This window comes from Salmo salar, chromosome 28 (assembly GCF_965601325.2).
Source record: "Salmo salar chromosome 28, fSalSal1, whole genome shotgun sequence".
Lineage (NCBI taxonomy): Eukaryota > Metazoa > Chordata > Actinopteri > Salmoniformes > Salmonidae > Salmo > Salmo salar.
The window spans coordinates 30,172,437-30,190,161 of NC_138318.1; the positions used below are offsets into that span (position 1 = coordinate 30,172,437).

The following is a 17,725-nucleotide window of genomic DNA, read 5'->3' on the forward strand; positions in this document are numbered from 1 at the left end:
TCTTGTTGACTAAAATGATACAGTACTGCTCGCTGGTAGAGTTGGCTAGCTAGCAGTGGCTGCGTTGTTGACTTTGTTTGAAAATGTAGCTGGCCAGCTAACCTCGATAGATAAAGGTGTCGTACAGAGTAGCTATGATACAAAGACAACTATGTAGTTAGCTAACATTACACTAATCAAATCGTTCCGTTGTAATGTATTTAATGACCACCCTGATGAGTACTTATCAAATCGGCGATGACAAAACAAAGTATGAGGGATTTCTTTTAAAGTGTAACCTAATTCAATTTTAATGGGAAATACACATTTTATTGCATGGCGTTTATGATTTGACATGTTAAGTTACAGTATGAGACATGTTAACAATTGTGACATGGTGAAAACTTATAAAAGGTCTAAATTTTTCATAGAGGACTAAAGGCTGAAACACTAACGGACAAAAAAAAAATTATAAACGTGTTTAAGGAATAACGAATCATGTTTAGTTTTAAACCCCTTTTATTTTATCGGTGGGTAAAAGGCATCAAAATCTGTAGGCTCAGTGTCCATGCCTCTTTGAGATTGTGTTCTTGTGCAGCTTGATAACTAAAGAAAATAATTTAAAAATAAAAATAAAACAAATGTATATGGTCCTCTCCTGCTAATACAACTAAAACGAAAAACTAAAATCATTGTTATAGTGTACCATTTGAACAACAAACTGTTTTTATTCAGACAAAAAAAAAACTTTAAGTGCATGAGTCTATGCTTAAACTGCATTTCCCAAAAGGCTCCACCCTGGTCCTCATTTCCTTTTGCGTGTAATGAATTGGCCATTGAAAGTCCAATGCACATGTGTTAAAGAGAAAGAGACATTGAAAAACTCTGCTGTTTCAAAAAAAAAAAAAAAAAAAAAAGTTATTACATTTTAGTCATTGAGCAGATGCTCTTATCCAGAGTGACTTAGACCATTTAGGGTTAGGCGCCTTGCTCAAGGTCACAGATTTTTTTGTTCCTTAGTCGGCTCAGGGATTCAAATCAGCAACCCTTCGGTTACTGGCCCAACACTCTTAACCGCTAGGCTATCTGCCGCCCAGTATCTACTTAAGAAAACATTTCAAAGCAGTGAAGCGCAGTAAAAAAAAGTAAGACAGCCCTGTCACTTCCACTCAATCTGTTGTGGTTAAGGTACACGTTCCTCACTGTATTAGCCCTTAATTACAAAACATGTCTATATAAAAATTAGTTTAGGATTTGATTAAGAAGTTAAACAATGGCATAGAAAAGAGTCGAGGCTGTCTACTCACCCAAAGACAATTACATTTTTTCGATAAGACATTAGCAACTGCATTTTTGTTCATTTCTTTACATAAAAAGGAAATAAAATACGTACAAAGTAATAATGTTTAGAACAGTTCTGCCATAGATTAAGAAACTTGCTATACATTGTCTTAATTAACACCATCTGAGCTGCCAAAAAGTATAAAAGTATCAATATTCACAAATGACTATACAGTAATCCTTAAATCAGTTGGTCAAGTATCCCGAAATTTTCAAAAAGAAAAATTCACCCAGTGTTCTAAAAAATAAAACAAATATATATAATATTTATGAAGATGTCAACAATATTTAATATACTAAAGACTTACAGTAGTGCAACTACCTATTGTCCATTTAAAAAGAAATGTAGAAATAAATCTTTAAAAAGCAATTTTTTTTTAAATGTCTTTGAAAAGGACCACACCTGTGCAGATTATTGCTATGTTAAAAAATATAGCATAACAGTTTGAAAAGAAGGCACATGGGCCCTGGTAGTCTGAGCCAGATACCATGGTGTGTATTGGAGATGAAGTAAGGTACTGGACAAAAGGATCACAGCAGAGTCCCAGGGTTGAGCCGCAGGAGGGCTAGGTAGGGAGGCCGCAGGAGGGGTTTGTGGGATTAAAGTACGTTCTGGTGGTGGTGCAGAAGAACATGGCGAGAGACACAGGAGATCAGAATGTTTCTGAGGTAGAAGTCACACAGACGTGGTGACTGTAGCGTTATTGACCTCGTTTTTGTTGGAATCCAGAGCTTTGGCAGCGTTCAGGTCATTGCGGAGGTTCTCCACCGCTTTCTTCATAGTCTTCAACTCACCTGGGTGAGGAGTGGCTTGTCGCATCAGCCTTCCCTGTGGGGAGGAGACAGAGGAACAGTGAAGAGAAACAGAAAGACGGCCAGATTCTACAACAGGCATCTCATTATGCCGTGCATTACAGTGCATTCGGAAAGTATTCAGACCCCTTGACTTTTTCCACATTTTGTTAGGTTACAGCCTTGTTCTAAAATGGACTAAATAAAAATAAATCCTCAATCTACACACACACACACACACACACCCCATAATTACAAAGTGAACACAGGTTTTTAGAAATGTTTGCAAATTTTATAAAAATAATGCATCATATTGCCTTAATAGCAACATACGGTGCATTTGGAAAGTATTCAGACCCCTTGAATTAGAAAAGGGCCAAAGAGTTGGTGGAACAATCCTTTAATTCATGGCCACTTGCTCAACTGGGCCAGGGGCGCTTTAATTAGGTCAGGTGGAAATGTCCGACAGATCTCAACTCCATAAAAGGGATTAAATCGCCATCGCCCGATCTCGCTGCTTTCTCTTCCTGAACCTGTTTGGGCTAGGGAGCAGTATTTACACGGCCGGATAAAAAACGTACCCGATTTAATCTGGTTATTACTACTGCCCAGAAACTAGAATATGCATATAATTATTGGCTTTGGATAGAAAACACCCTAAAGTCTCTAAAACTGTTTGAATGGTGTCTGTGAGTATAACAGAACTCATATGGCAGGCAAAAACCTGAGCAGATTCTGTACAGGAAGTGCCCTGTCTGACCATTCCTTGGGCTTCTTGACTCTTTTTATTGAAAACTTAGGATATTTGCTGTAACGTGACACTTCCTACGGCTCCCATAGGCTCTCAGAACCCGGGAAAAAACTGAATGATGTCGAGGCAGCCCCTGGCTGAAAAACATTAGCGCCTTTGGTAAGTGGTCTATCAGAGGACAATGAGACTGAGGCCCGTGCACGAGGCGACCCCATGTTTTTATTTTCTCTCTTTGTACTAAAACACAGATACCTGGTCGGAATATTATCGCTTTTTTACGAGAAAAATTGCATAAAAATGTATTTTAAACAGCGGTTGACATGCTTCGAAGTACGGTAATGGAATATTTTGATTTTTTTTGTCACGAAACGCGTCGGGCGCGTCACCCTTCTTTACCCTTTCAGATAGTGTCTTGAACGCACGAACAAAACGCCGCTATTTGGATATAACTATGGATTATTTTGAACCAAACCAACATTTGTTATTGAAGTAGAAGTCCTGGGAGTGCATTCTGACGAAGAACAGCAAAGGTAATAACATTTTTCTTATAGTAAATCTGACTTTGGTGAGGGCTAAAATCTGACAGTGTGGTTAGATTAACGAGAGTCTTGTCTTTAAAATGGTGTAAAATAGTCATATGTTTGAGAAATTGAAATAATAGCATTTCTAAGGTATTTGAATAACGCGCCACGGGATTCCACTGGCTGTTACGTAGGTGGGACGAAATAGTCCCACTGGCCCTAGAGAAGTTAACTCCGTCTAATCCAGAATTTGTGCGTCCATGAATCCACTTAAGTCCAGCGAATCGGTTATCTTTCATCTGAACGATCTGTTGCGATCGGGAGAGTGGGCCATCAGTTATTGTTTATAGTTATTACCGCGGAGCTCACGCTTCAAACCTATTGTGTAATGTTAATGGTCAATGGTCAATGATCAAGGCCCTACAGATCATCACAGGCCAATTATGCCATCGATATGCAGTGAGGGAAAAAAGTATTTGATCCCCTGCTGATTTTGTACGTCAAATTCCCATATTGCAATAGTAAGGGGCACTTGCCCCAGGGTAAAAAAGCTCACTCAACCTCAAATGAAGGCCTGGGTCACTTCAGGCGAGCGATGCTACAAGTGTGCTGCACATTGAGAAAACCCTGCAATTGCTGTAAGGAAATCCATCTCACAGTGTTGCATGATGTAACTCCCCAAGCACAGAAGGCTTAGAGTATGGTCATGGTAGGAGCTGCAAAGGAGCTCTACCTCAACCAGCAGAACCGGTCTCCAAGGGTCATGTTGAAGGTGGTCAAGGTCACTGTGCAAAGTGAAGGGAGGAGCATGGATACATTCGCCGGTCTAGATTATGGGTCTGAAAGAACAATCATTCTCACGGTGGCCACCCGTCAACTTAACCTGGAGGGGACCCCCGAGGCCCTTAATCTCAGAACGGTGTGACATGATGTTATCCAAGTGAAAGGCTCTGCTGTTACCTTCAGCATTTCACCTTCAGGAAACAGGGATGTGGCCTATAACATCACCAATGCCTTCACGGCAGATGGCCTGAATCTCGCAGAGCACTCCTGCCCGGTAAGTTGTTTTCTACAGAAACAATATCCTCATCTCCGAGGATTGCCTTTTCCTAACCTGGCCAGGGTTGCACCACTCATCCTGATTGGGTCAGACCACCCAAATCTCATCACCCTGACTGAGCATATACGAGCTGGACCAGAAGGAGGGCCCATTACTGTCCATACATCCTTGGGTTGGGCTGTGCAAGGTCCAGCCCTTCCACTTCTCTCCACCCAAGCTGTACAGTCACAGCAAGTCCTCTTCACCAGAAGCAATCCAGCTTCATCCACCTGTCCAGCTACCCACACAGATTCCACTAATCTTTCACACACACACACACACACACACACACACACACACACACACACAATACCCCATAATGATAAAGTGAACACGGGTTTTAGAAATGTTTGCAAATTAAAAAAAAAAAAAAAAGCCTGATATTGCCTTAATAGCAACATACAGAAAGTATTCAGACCCCTTGAATGTTTCCACATTTTTACATTACAGCATTATTCTAAATTTGATTTCGTTTTTTTCTTCACCAATCTACACATAATACCCGATAATGACAAAGCAAAAACAGGTTTAGACATGTTTGCCAATTTATTACAAATATAAAACTGAAATATCACATTTACATATGTATTTCATACCCGTCACTCAGTACTTTGTTGAAGAACCTTTGGCAGCGAGTACAGCCTAGATTCTTCTTGGGTATGACGCTACAAGCTTGGCACACCTGCATTGGCAGCCTGGTGCAGCAGATGTGTTGTAAGCTCTTTCAGGTTGGATGGGGAGCATTGCTGCACAGCTATTTTCAGGTCTCTACAGAAATGTTCTCTTGGGTTCAAGTCCAGGCTCTGGCTAGTCCACAAAGACATTCAGAGCCTTTTCCCAAAGCAACTCCTGCATAGCCTTGGCTGTGTGCTTATGGTCATTGTCCGGTTGGAAGGTGAGCCTTTGCCCCTAGTCTGAGGTCCTGAGCAGGTTTTCATCAAGGATCTCTGTACTTTCCTCCGTTCATCTTTGCCTCGATCCTGACTGGTCTCCCAGTACCTGCTGCTAAAAAACATCCCCAGAGCATTCACTGTATGGCTGGTGCCAGGTTTCCTCCAGATGTGATGCTTGGCATTCAGGCCAAAGAGTTCAACTTGATTTAAAATCAGACCAGAGAATCTTGTTTATATATGTTATTTTTTGCCCTCATTTTGTAGGGGCATGGACTCTACAAGGTGTCGAAAGCATTCCACAGGGATGCTGGCCCATGTTGACTAATGCTTCCCAAAGTTGTGTCAAGTTGGCTGGATGTCCTTTGGATGGCAACCCATTCTTGATACACACAGGAAATTGTTGAGTGTGAAAAACCAGGAGCATTGCAGTTCTTGACACAAAGCAGCGTGCCTGGCACCTACTACCATACCCCGTTCAAAGGCACTTAAATATTTTGTCTTGCCCTTTCACCCTCTGAATGGAACACATACAATCAAAAGTCTCAAAAATAGTTATTTAACCTGTCTCCTCCCCTTCATCTACACTGATATTAAGTGGATTTAACAAGTGACATCAATAAGGAATAATGGCTTTCACTTGGATTCACCAGGTCAGTCTGTCATGGAAAGAGCAGCTGTTCTTAATGTTTTGTATACTCAGTGTACACTTGGACATAATTCAAAAGATCTAAAAGATGAAACGTAGCTTTCAACCAGTTAAGGGACTCAATGACCATGGCTTTATATTAGTTGAACATTAATTCAAGCGGCATCTCTACTCTTTCTTTGTTTAGTGATTGGCGCCGCGCCAGTTTTGACATTTCAAACAACCCGTGAGTAGTGACAGTTTTGAATTCTCAAACGACCCTTGTGACAGTTATGACGTTTCAAACGACCTTAGTCTTTCCTACCCCATCGCCTCCTGTCATTCCCCTTCACACGCTCCCCTTCACACACACACTTCTCGTCCTTCCTCTCACCTTTTCATCATCCTCGTCATCGTCATCATCCAGGAAGTGGATGGCACTGATCCTCTTCATGGCCTTGTCGTCCCAGGTGTCATCCACCATGTCATTCACCAGGCTCTCCAGAGCACCACAGCGTGCAAGGTTGTCTGAGCCTAAAACAGGAAACATTAGATCTGTTTGTGAGAGGATATTAATCATTTACATCTTAAGCAATAATTGGCCTTTCAAAATGATGCTTAAATGCATGCATGAACTGTAAGGCCTATGTGAAAACTACCACATGACGTGCTCTCATTCTGCAACCCCCCCCCCCCTCAAGATTGAGAGAACCAATCATGCCAGTGAAGAGGAGCTGTCCCATGACACAGTGCTGAGAGTTTGTGCAGCTTGTGACACAATGCTCATAAATGAGAGCTTGGAACCGGGTAGATCACAGTTTCAAATCCCAGCTTAGTCACAAGCTTACAGCTAAACAACCCCCCCCCCAACTTAAGCTCACAGACTTGACCTTCACAAAGTCTTAGATCCTCATCTGCTGCTCATCAAGTGAACAAAGGGTTACGGAAATGAACATTTTTAATTTATTTTACCTTTATTTAACTAGGCAAGTCAGTTAAGAAAAACATCTTATTTTCAATGACGGCCTAGGAACAGTGGGTTAACTGCCTTGTTCAGGGGCAGAACGACAGATTTGTACCTTATCAGCTCGGGGATTCGATCTTGCAACCTTTTGGTTACTAGTCCAACACTAACCCCTAGGCTACGCTGCCGCACCATAAACACTTAGTCCTCTCATTCCGAGAGAAATCAGGAGGATGGTCATAACAAGGAGCGCACGTTGCAGTCATTCAATGAATCAGATCATGACATATGGGTGCTGCAACCAGGTTGTGGAGTTTGTGATTTTATTTTTTATCCAATCAACAATTGGATCAGGCCTAGATTATTCCAGGACTCAGCTGAGTGAGTGAGCAAGCCTCTCCTTGCTTCATCTCACCCAGCAGGCTTTTAATGGCTGCAGGCCAGTCAGGAGTTAAGCCTCTTTTGCTATCCAATCCACTGGAGTAAAAAAAATAAAACAGCAGGCAGGCCTGGCCCCCCGGGGGGGGGGTTAGAGCATATGCCCAGATCCAGAACCGTTACAGGTAGAGCTCTGCTACCCGACCCTAGCTTGATATTTATCATTAACATTTTGAAGCGGAGCCATTTGCTCGTGATCTGCTGCACAGTACATATCATGGTGTCAGAAGTGCTTCTACCTCGTCAAATATAAGACAAAAACATTGTCAGAGTCCACAGGAGAGCTTATTTTAGCGAAAATAATAATGTTCCTTGAGTTGTCTGAGTTTACAGTGACGAAAAGTAGCTAGTTTTCAGCTAACTGCTCTCTGTCTCGTCATTGAACAGAACAAGCAGAGGCGTTGCTCTGGATACTCCCATAAGTAAAGCCATGCACAGAGCGCATGCAGCACGAGCAAGGCAGGGACCCGACAGACGAGCAGCTAATGGACACTAACGGAGGAAGTTATTTCTGATTTCGGCCAGCGCAGGGCCTTCAATTTGAAAGAAGCAATCAGGCCTGGGTTAGGTAGTGCCTGAACGTTGCGAGTTTGGGCTTAAAAATTCATGCCGATGCAGGGCTCTAGTTATAGGCTCTGTGATCCCCGCTGGCTCCTCTTAATCGAAATCAATACAGCGATAGATCAGAGACACAGGACACTGGTGTTCCTCCGTGCAGATCATGTGATAACATGATCAAAACCACGGGGCACTTAGAATCTAATGCTTGCAGAACTCTGGGGAATTATCATCACACCGGTGTGACCACAGGCTTTGGTTGAAGCTCAATGGTCAATTAAATTCTCCTAACCATCATATCCAATATGACACCAATGTCTGACAATCTGCAAATCATCTTGATTGGAGCCGTCCGGCCATTACAAGAACCAACTACCTGATTTTTTAACAAGGTCATGAGAATTAAAATAAAAAATGTCTTGCCCGACCTTACACAATATCTAGGTATCAGATAAGAACAAGACTACAGCAACCATAAAAGTGAACATTAGACTTGCCACCTTTCGGAACGGCAACAGTATTGATTAAATGTATATATTTATCGCCACCACATACCAATAGAGAACCAACAATGTGCTACCTTTTTGTATTTAGGGCAATGCTATTATATTTTTCAGCCGAAGCGCAGAGTTCTAACACTGGGGTCAAGCAAATTGTTAGCTCAGCAACACCACATCTGCTGCACTAGGCTGCCAGTCATAAGTCTATAGCCGTGTTCGAATACCCATACTAGCATACTGTATAATTAAAGCTCATTTTAGTATACTGTAACCGAATGATATCCTTTCAGTTGAGTGTACTAGTGCGTCGCCTGTCTACCTGGAAGTTGATGCTGTTGCTATGCAACTTCTTGCTAGCATAACAATTGACTAGCTAGACATCTTAGGACTTCATTAACAATGTCCATTGACAACGCACCACGACTATACCACTTAGCTAAGCTAAGACTGACATGAATAATCAAGTCAATAAATGTTAGGTAGTTAGTTAGATAACATATAGTTAATATACCGGCAAGTTTGATGTATTAGTAGCCAACTAACGTTAGGTTAACTGCTGTGACGATAATGTAACTTGTTTCAGGAAACTAGGCATGTTGCGCATCACTACTTCACAGGAGGCATTTGAACATAAACGTTTTAACAAAATACGTTTGTTAAAAAAAAAATATGTTTCTGGAACGTGAACTTTCATGTGCCTTAATAACAGACTTGTATGCCATCTGTAAATACGAATTCCATTGTTAAATTACGAGCCTTGGAAAAATAGACCGCAACCTTCCCGCTAGCCATGATTGGCTGAGATAATGGATGGGCTGGACATGCCGAGAGATGATTTCGGATTGGTCTGCCATGAAGCACGCTTCGGTCTATAACATGAGCTGGTCAGTATGTGTAGGTAATCCTTTCTAACGTAGATATCACGTGGTAGAACTTCAAAAGTGTTGCTCTCCACTTTCTGGAGGACCGAGTTTTGAAAATCAGTGGAATTAGAGTATGATAGCTAAGGAGATGGAGAAAATTCTGGCCTTTGGTTGCAAATATGCACTGGGAATCAAAAAGAGACACAGGAGGCTGTTGTAATCTGGAGACAGGTGTTTTATACATCTTCAAACTAAGGGCAACCATTGCATGCGTGACAGAAGGAGAAGCGTCCATCCATGTATACGGACGGGTAAGATAGTCTACCAAGCTACATTTTCAGATATTACATCTTTTTAATTTTGTCAGAAAGTACTTTTCAATTCAACTTAAAGTGTACTGTTAGCTGGCTCGCTAGCTAACGTTACATGTATGATCTGTGAAGTAATATTATTTGTGTCTCAGAGCCATTTGCATTGCTATTTATAGCTAGCTAGCTAACCTTAAGCTAACATTGAACCTGGTTGGTTAGCTACCTGCAGCCACACAAGGGTGCGTTCAGCCCTCTCCTGTACTCCCTGTTCACCCATGACTGCATGGCCATGCATGCCTCCAACTCAAATCATTAAGTTTGCAGACGACACTACAGTGGTAGGCTTGATTACCAACAACGATGAGACAGCCTACAGGGAGGTGGTGAGGACCCTCAGTGTCGTGTCAGGAAAATAACCTCACACTCAACATCAACAAAAAGGAGATTATCGTGGACTTCAGGAAACAGCAGAGGAAGCACAACCCCTATCCACATTGACGGGACAGTAGTGGAGAAGGTGGAAAGTTCCTCGGCATACACATCACATACAAACTGAAATGGTCCACCCACATAGACCGTGTGGTGAAGGTGCAACAGCGCCTCTTCAACCTCAGGAAGCTGAAGAAATCTGGCTTGTCACCGAAAACGCTCAAACTTTTACAGATGCACAATCGAGAGCATCCTGTCGGGGTGTATCACCGCCTGGTACGGCAACTGCTCTGCCCACAACCGTAAGGCTCTCCAGAGGGTAGTGATGTCTGCACAACCCATCACCGGGGGCAAACTACCTGCCCTCCAGGACACCTACACCACCCGATGTCACAGGATGGCCAAAAAGATCATCAAGGACAACAACCACCCGAGCCACTGCCTGTTCGCCCCACTATCATTCAGAAGGCGAGGTCAGTGCAGGTGCATCAAAGCTGGGACCGAGAGACTGAAAAACAGCTTCTATCTCAAGGCCATCAGACTGTTGAACAGCCATCACTAACATTGAGTGGCTGCTGCCAACATACTGACTCAAATCTCTAGCCACTTTAATAATTAAATTGAATGTAATAAATGTATCACAAGTCACTTTAAACAAATGACACTTCATCTAATGTTTACATACCCTACATTACTCATCTCACATGTATATACTGTACTCTATACCATCTATATCTTGCCTATGCCGCACGGCCATCGCTCATCCATATATTTATATGAATATATTCTTATTCATTCCTTTACACTTGTGTGTTTAAGGTAGTTGTGAAATTGTTAGATGACTTGTTAAATATTACTGCACGGTAGGAACTAGAAGCACAAGCATTTCGCTACACTCGCATTAACATCTGCTAACCATGTGTATGTGACCAATAAAATTTGATTTTTGACTTCTGGGTTAAGTGGAAGGGTGTTAAGAAACGTGGTTTGGCGGGTCATGTTTTGGAGGACGCATGCCTCTACCCTCTCTGCAACTCCACAGCTGGCTCGGGAAGAGATAAAAGATCAAAATTGGGGAGAAAAAAAAGGAGGGTAAAATAGATCACACACACAGTTGAAGTCAGAGGTTTACATACACCTTTGCCAAATACATTTAAACTCAGTTTCACAATCCCTGACATTTAATCCTAGGAGAAATTCCCTGTCTTAGGTCAGTTAGGATCACCACTTTATTTTAAGAATGTGAAATGTCAGAATAATAGTAGAGAATGATTTATTTCAGCTTTTATTTCTTTCATATTCCCAGTGGGTCAGAAGTTTACATACACTCAATTCGTATTTGGTAGCATTGCCTTTAAAATTGTTTAACTTGGGTCAAACGATTTGGGTAGCCTTCCACAAGCTTCCCACAATAAGTTGGGTGAATTTTGGCCCATTCCTCCTGACAGGGCTGGTGTAACTGAGTGAGGTTTGTAGGCCTCCTTGCTCGCACACGCTTTTTCAGTTCTGCCAACAAATGTTCTATGGGATTGAGGTCAAGGTGTTGTGATGGCCACTCCAATACCTTGACTTTGTTGTCCTTAAGCCATTTTGCCACAACTTTGGAATTATGCTTGGGGTCATTGTCCATTTGGAAGACCCATTTGCGACCAAGCTTTAACTTCCTGACTGATGTCTTGAGATGTTGCTTCAATATATCCACATAATTTTCCTACCTCATGATGCCATCTATTTTGTGAAGTGCACCCGTCCCTCCTGCAGCAAAGCACCCCCACAACATGATGCTGCCACCCCCGTGCTTCACGGTTGGGATGGTGTTCTTCGGCTTGCAAGCCTCCCCCTTTTTCCTCCAAACATAATGGTCATTATGGCCAAACAGTTCCATTTTTGTTTCATCAGACCAGAGGACATTTCTCCAAAAAGTACGATCTTTGTCCCCATGTGCTGTTACAAACCGTAGTCTGGCTTTATGCCGGTTTTGGAGCAGTGGCTTCTTCCTTGTTGAGCGGCCGTTCAGGTTATGTTGATATAGGACTCATTTTACTGTGGATATAGATACTTTGTACGCGTTTCCTCCGGCATCTTCACAAGGTCCTTTGCTGTTGTTCTTGGATTGATTTGCACTTTTTGCACCACACTTTTCACACCAAAGTGGTGTTTATACTTGCATACTATTGTTTGTACAGATGAACGTGGTACCTTCAGGCATTTGGAAATTGCTCCCAAGGATGAACCAGACTTGCGGTGATCTACAATGTTTTTGCTGAGGTCTTGGCTGATTTCTTTTGATTTTCCCAAGATGTCAAGCAAAGAGGCACTGAGTTTGAAGGTAGGCCTTGAAATACATCCACAGGTACACCTCCAACTGACTCAAATTATGTCAATTAGCCCATCAGAAGCTTCTAAAGCCATGACATTTTCTGGAATTTTCCAAGCTGTTTAATGTTACAGTCAACTTAGTGTATGTAAACTTCTGACCCACTGGAATTGTGATACAATGAACTATAAGCGAAATAATCTGTCTGTAAACAATTGTTGGAAAAATTACTGGTGTCATGTACAAAGTAGACGTCAAAACCGACGTGCCAAAACTATAGTTTGTTAACAAGAAACTTGTGGAGTGGTTGAAAAACAAGTTAATGACTCCAACCTAAGTGTATGTAAACTTCCGACTTCAACTGTGTGTGTGTGTGTATATATATATATATATATATATATATATATATATAAGAAATTAAGACAAATTATATAAAGTTGTCAGCTATATGATCTGGTCATTATTCAGCTAACAAGCCAAAAACAAAACATTGTTTAGAATGTTGCTTTTAGTTGCCTGGTTTGCTATATTGACATATGCTAAATACATTTAAAAAAAAAAAACAGGTGCATTGAAATGGTGCTCAAATACACTAGTTATGCTATTTTGGAACACCAGGCTGCTGATATGCAGCCTGTAGTTTGTGTTTACTCTTTTTCATAACTACAAGTTTGCCGGACGACAATAGAAAGTTCATGTCAGTGCAACTGCCGATAGACGTAGTGTAAACCAGCCTTTAGTCTTGAGATCTTTGGTTGTTTAGTACATGGCCTCACATCTGATTCCTTAAAGAGATGGGTGGGGCTAAGGCTTAAGAGGGTGTGAACAATGTTGAATGGGTGTAGACAAAGCAGAGCTTGCCAGTACGTTTACCAAAACATTCAAGGGCCATTTTCTCAAGTGAGGATACAAGTTTATCAACTAACAAAGCAGAATTACTTTCCCATTGTTCCTCAACTGTAGTGTATGATACCATTTAAGCGCCGAGTCTCTACTTTTATTCAATGTAAAAAAAAAAAAAAATTTTTTAAACAATTTCTAATATTGCTACATAAGACTGAATTGAGCCGCTCGGTTATTATTATGCTTTGCGGTCAGCCAACATAACTTATAATGTAACTTATTTGAAAAGTCATCACTTTATTACATTGCAGAACATAGCTAAAGCTAAGAATTTGTATCCGCTCTCAGACTTCGGACGCATATTTTCCACCATTTTCTTCAAATATAAAGAACTGCATTATGGGGCCTAAAAAGCAAGGAAACAGTGGCCACTGCTTGTATACTTTTTATTTTGGCGACTGTAGTACGACATCCAGAAACTTTTGGCATACTAACTATATCCATACTATGACCAATAAGCATACTACTTGTGATGTATGAGTATTCATACTCAATTTACATGAACAAACCTAGGCTACTGTAGATAGCTAGCTAGCTATATGGTGGTATACAAGCTGAGGTTAATCAAAATATCTGTTTGCATTTATTGATTAGTTAGGTAGCTAGCTAATGTTTGCTTGCTTATCCAAAGTCCAGCAGCTAACGTTAGCCGTATTAGTTAGCTAAAACCAGTCAGCTGAAAGCTAGCTAGTTAACGAACAGGCGAAGAAAGGTACCGAGGTAGATAACCAAATATAACTATGAAAGGTTTTTACACTAATTACTTCAACCATTAGCTAGCTAGCTAGAGCCAGACAACAGCTGACCTTAACACAGAAACTAAAATTAGCTAGCTCACATCTAAAATGCCAATCCTACATTTTTCCACAAAACATAACTAGCTAGCTAGATCAGTGCAAGACACCAGACTTCAGGCAAATTGTCACACCGCTACCTTACAATGCACACAATGGGCTTTTACATCACTCGCTAGCAAGCTACTCCATAGTCCAAACTATGGTAAGAGCTATCCACGTGTCACTGTCAGACAATTCAAACTGCTCTGAAAACAACCTGCTGGGAGGGGGGGGGGGGGGGGGGGGGTCAATGCAAATAGTCAGGGTTGCCATTTGATTAATTGTTCAGCAGTCTTATGGCTTGGGGGTAAAATATGTTAAGGAGCCGTTTGGTCTGACCATTTTTTTGGGCCTTCCTCTGACACCGCCTAGTATATAGGTCCTGGGTGGCAGGAAGCTTGGCCCAAGTGATGTACTGGGCCGTATGCACTACCCTCTGCAGCGCCTTATGGTGAGATGCCGAGCAGGTACCATACCAGGCGGTGATGCAACCGGTCAGGAAGCTCTTGATGGTGCAGCTGTAGAACTTTGAGGATCTGGGGTCCCATGCCAAATCTTCTCAGTCTCCTGAGGGGGAAAAGGTGTTGTCGTGCCCTCTTCACAACTGTCATGGTGTGTTGGACTATGATAGTTTGTTGGTGATGTGGACATCAAGGAACTTGAAACTCTCAACACGTTCCACGGGGGCCTGTTCGGCCCAACTTTTCCTGTTGTCCATGATCAGCTCCTTTGTCTTGCTCACATTGAGGGAGAGGTTGTTGTCCTGGCAGTCTCGGACCTCCTCCCTATAGGCTGTCTCATCGTTGCCGGTGATCAGGCCTACCACTGTTGTGTTGTCAGCAAACTTAATGATGGTGTTGGAGTCGTGTTTTGCCACACAGTCGTGGGTGAAAAGGGAGTACAGGAGAGGACTAAGCACGCACCCGAGGGGCCCCAGTGTTGAGGATCAGCATGGCAGATGTGTTGTTGCCTACCCTTACCACCTGGGGCAGCCCGTCAGGAAGTCTAGGATCCAGTTGCAGAGGGAGGTGTTTAGTCCCAGGGTCCTTAACTTAGCGATGAGCTTTGTGGGCACTATGGTGTTGAACACTGAGCTGTAGTCAATGATAAGCATTCTCACATAGGTGTTCCTTTTGTCCAGATGGGAAGTGTGATTGAGATTGCATCTGTGGATCTGTTGGGGCGGTATGCGAATTGGACTGGGTTTCCGGGATGCTGTTAATGTGAGCCATGACCAACCTTTCAAAGCACTTCATGGCTACCAACGTGAATGCTACAGGGCGGTAATCATTTAGGCAGGTTACCTACGCTTCCTTGGGCACAGGGACTATGGTGGTGTGCTTTAATCATGTAGGTATCACAGACTAGTCAGGGAGAGGTTGAAAATATCAGTGGAGACACTTGTCAATTGGTCCACGCATGCTTTGAGTACACATACTGGTAATCAGTCTGGCTCCGCGGCTTTGTAAAATGTTGACCTGTTTAAAAAAGGTCTTGGTCACATCAGCTAAGAAGAGTGTGATCACACAGTCGTCTGGAACAGCTGGTGCTCTCATGCATGCTTCAGTGTTGCTTGCCTCGAAGTGAGCATAAAAAGACATTTAGCTCGTCTGGTAGGCTTGCGTCACTAGGCAGTTCGGTTTCCCTTTCTAGTTTACCACTCCTGCCACATCCAACGAGCGTCAGAGCGGGTGTAGTAGGATTCAACCTAAGTCCTGTATTGACGCTATGCCTTATTGAAGGTACGTCTAAGGGTGTATTGGGATTTGTTATAAGTGTCCGGATTAGTGTCCCGCTCCTTGAAAGCTGCAGGTCTCTCTTTCGGTGCGGATGTTGCCTGTAATCTATGGATTCTGGTTAGGATATGTACACTACCGTTCAAAAGTTGAGTAACTTGGAAATGTCCTTGTTATTGAAAGTAAACCAACATTTTTGTCCATTAAAATAACAAATTGATCAGAAATACAGTGTAGAGATTGTTAATATTGTAAATTACTATTGTAGCTGGAAACTGCCATTTTTTATGGGATATCTACATAGGCGTACAGAGACCCATTATCAGGAACCATCACTCCTGAGTTCCAATGGCACGTTGTGTTAGCTAATACAAGTTTATAATTTTAAAAGGATAATTCATCATTAGAAAACCCTTTTGCAATTATGTTAGCACAGCTGAAAACTGTTGTTCAGATTAAAGAAGCAATACAACTGTCCTTCTTTAGACTAGTTGAGCATCTTGAGCATCAGCATTTGTGGGTTTGATTACAGGCTCAAAATGGCCAGAAACAAAGAACTTTCTTCTGAAACTCGTCAGTCTATTCTTGTTGTGAAAAATGAAGGCTATCCCATGCGAAATTGCCAAGAAACTGAAGATCTCGTACAACACTGTGTACTACTCCTTTCACAGAACAGCGCAAACTGGCTCTAACCAGAATATAAAAAGTGGGAGGCCCCAGTGCACAACTGAGCAAGAGGACAAGTACATTAGTGTGTCTAGTTTGAGAAACAGACGCCTCACAAGTCCTCAACTGGCAGCATCATTAAATTGCACCCGCAAAACACCAGTCTCAACGTCAAAAGTGAAGATGCGACTCTGGGATGCTGGTCTTCTAGGCAGAGTGGCAAAGAAAAAGCGCTATCTCAGACTGGCCAATAAAAAGAAAAGATTAAGATGGGCAAAGAACAGACACTGGACAGAGGAAGATTGGAAAAAAAAAGTGTTATGGACAGACAAATCTAAGTTTAAGGTGTTCGGACCACAAAGAAGAACATTTGCGAGATGCAGAAAAAAATGAAGATGCTGGAGGAGTACATGACGATATCTGTCAAGCATGGTGGAGGCAATGTGATGGTCTAGGGGTGCTTTGGTGGTGGTAAAGTGGGAGATTTATACAGGATAAAAGGGATCTTGAAGAAGGCTAGCACTCCATTTTGCAACACCATACCCTGTGGATGGCACTTAAATGGAGCCAATTTCCTCCTACAACAGAACAATGACCCAAAGCACAGCTCCATACTATGCAAAAACTATTTAGGGAAGAAGCAGTCAGCTGTATTCAGTCTATAATGGAGTGGCCAACACAGTCACCGGATCTCAACCCTATTGAGCTGTTGTGGGAGCAGCTTGACCGTATGGTACGTAGGAAGTGCCCATCAAGCCAATCCAACTTGTGAGAGATGCTTCAGGAAGCATAGGGTGAAATCTGTTCAGAATGCCAAAGGTCTGCAAGGCTGTAATTGCTGCATTCTTCGACGAAAGCTAAGTTTGAAGGACAATTATTATTTCAATTAAAAATCATCATTTATAACCTTGTCAACGTCTTGACTATATTTCCTATTCATTTTCAACTAATTTCTAAGTGACCCCAAACTTTTGAACGGTAGTGTACGTACAGTCACTGTGGGGACGACGTTGTCGATGCACTTATTGATGAAGACGGGTGACTGAGGTGGTATACTCCGCAATGCCATTGGATGAATCCCGGAACATATTCCAGTCTGTGCTAGCAAAACAATCCTGTAGCGTAGTACCACTTCTGTATTGAGAGAGTCACTGGTACTTCCTGCTACAGTTTTTGCTTGTAAGCAGGAATCCCGAGGATAGA

The 17,725-nt window shown here is 42.2% G+C and overlaps 1 protein-coding gene across 1 annotated transcript in view; it reads right to left on the minus strand.

The window, feature by feature from the left end:
- Positions 1 to 260: 260 nt before the first annotated feature.
- The window catches only part of lrrc1 (leucine rich repeat containing 1), a 49,365-nt gene continuing 31,900 nt past the window's right edge, over positions 261 to 17,725 (minus strand). The window contains exons 13-14 of the mRNA XM_014180167.3: positions 6,396 to 6,535; positions 261 to 2,149 (exon numbers count right to left, since the gene is read on the minus strand). Coding sequence (XP_014035642.1) covers positions 1,997 to 2,149; positions 6,396 to 6,535 — 293 coding nt within the window. The 3' untranslated portion in view covers positions 261 to 1,996. The remainder of the gene's footprint in view (positions 2,150 to 6,395; positions 6,536 to 17,725) is intronic.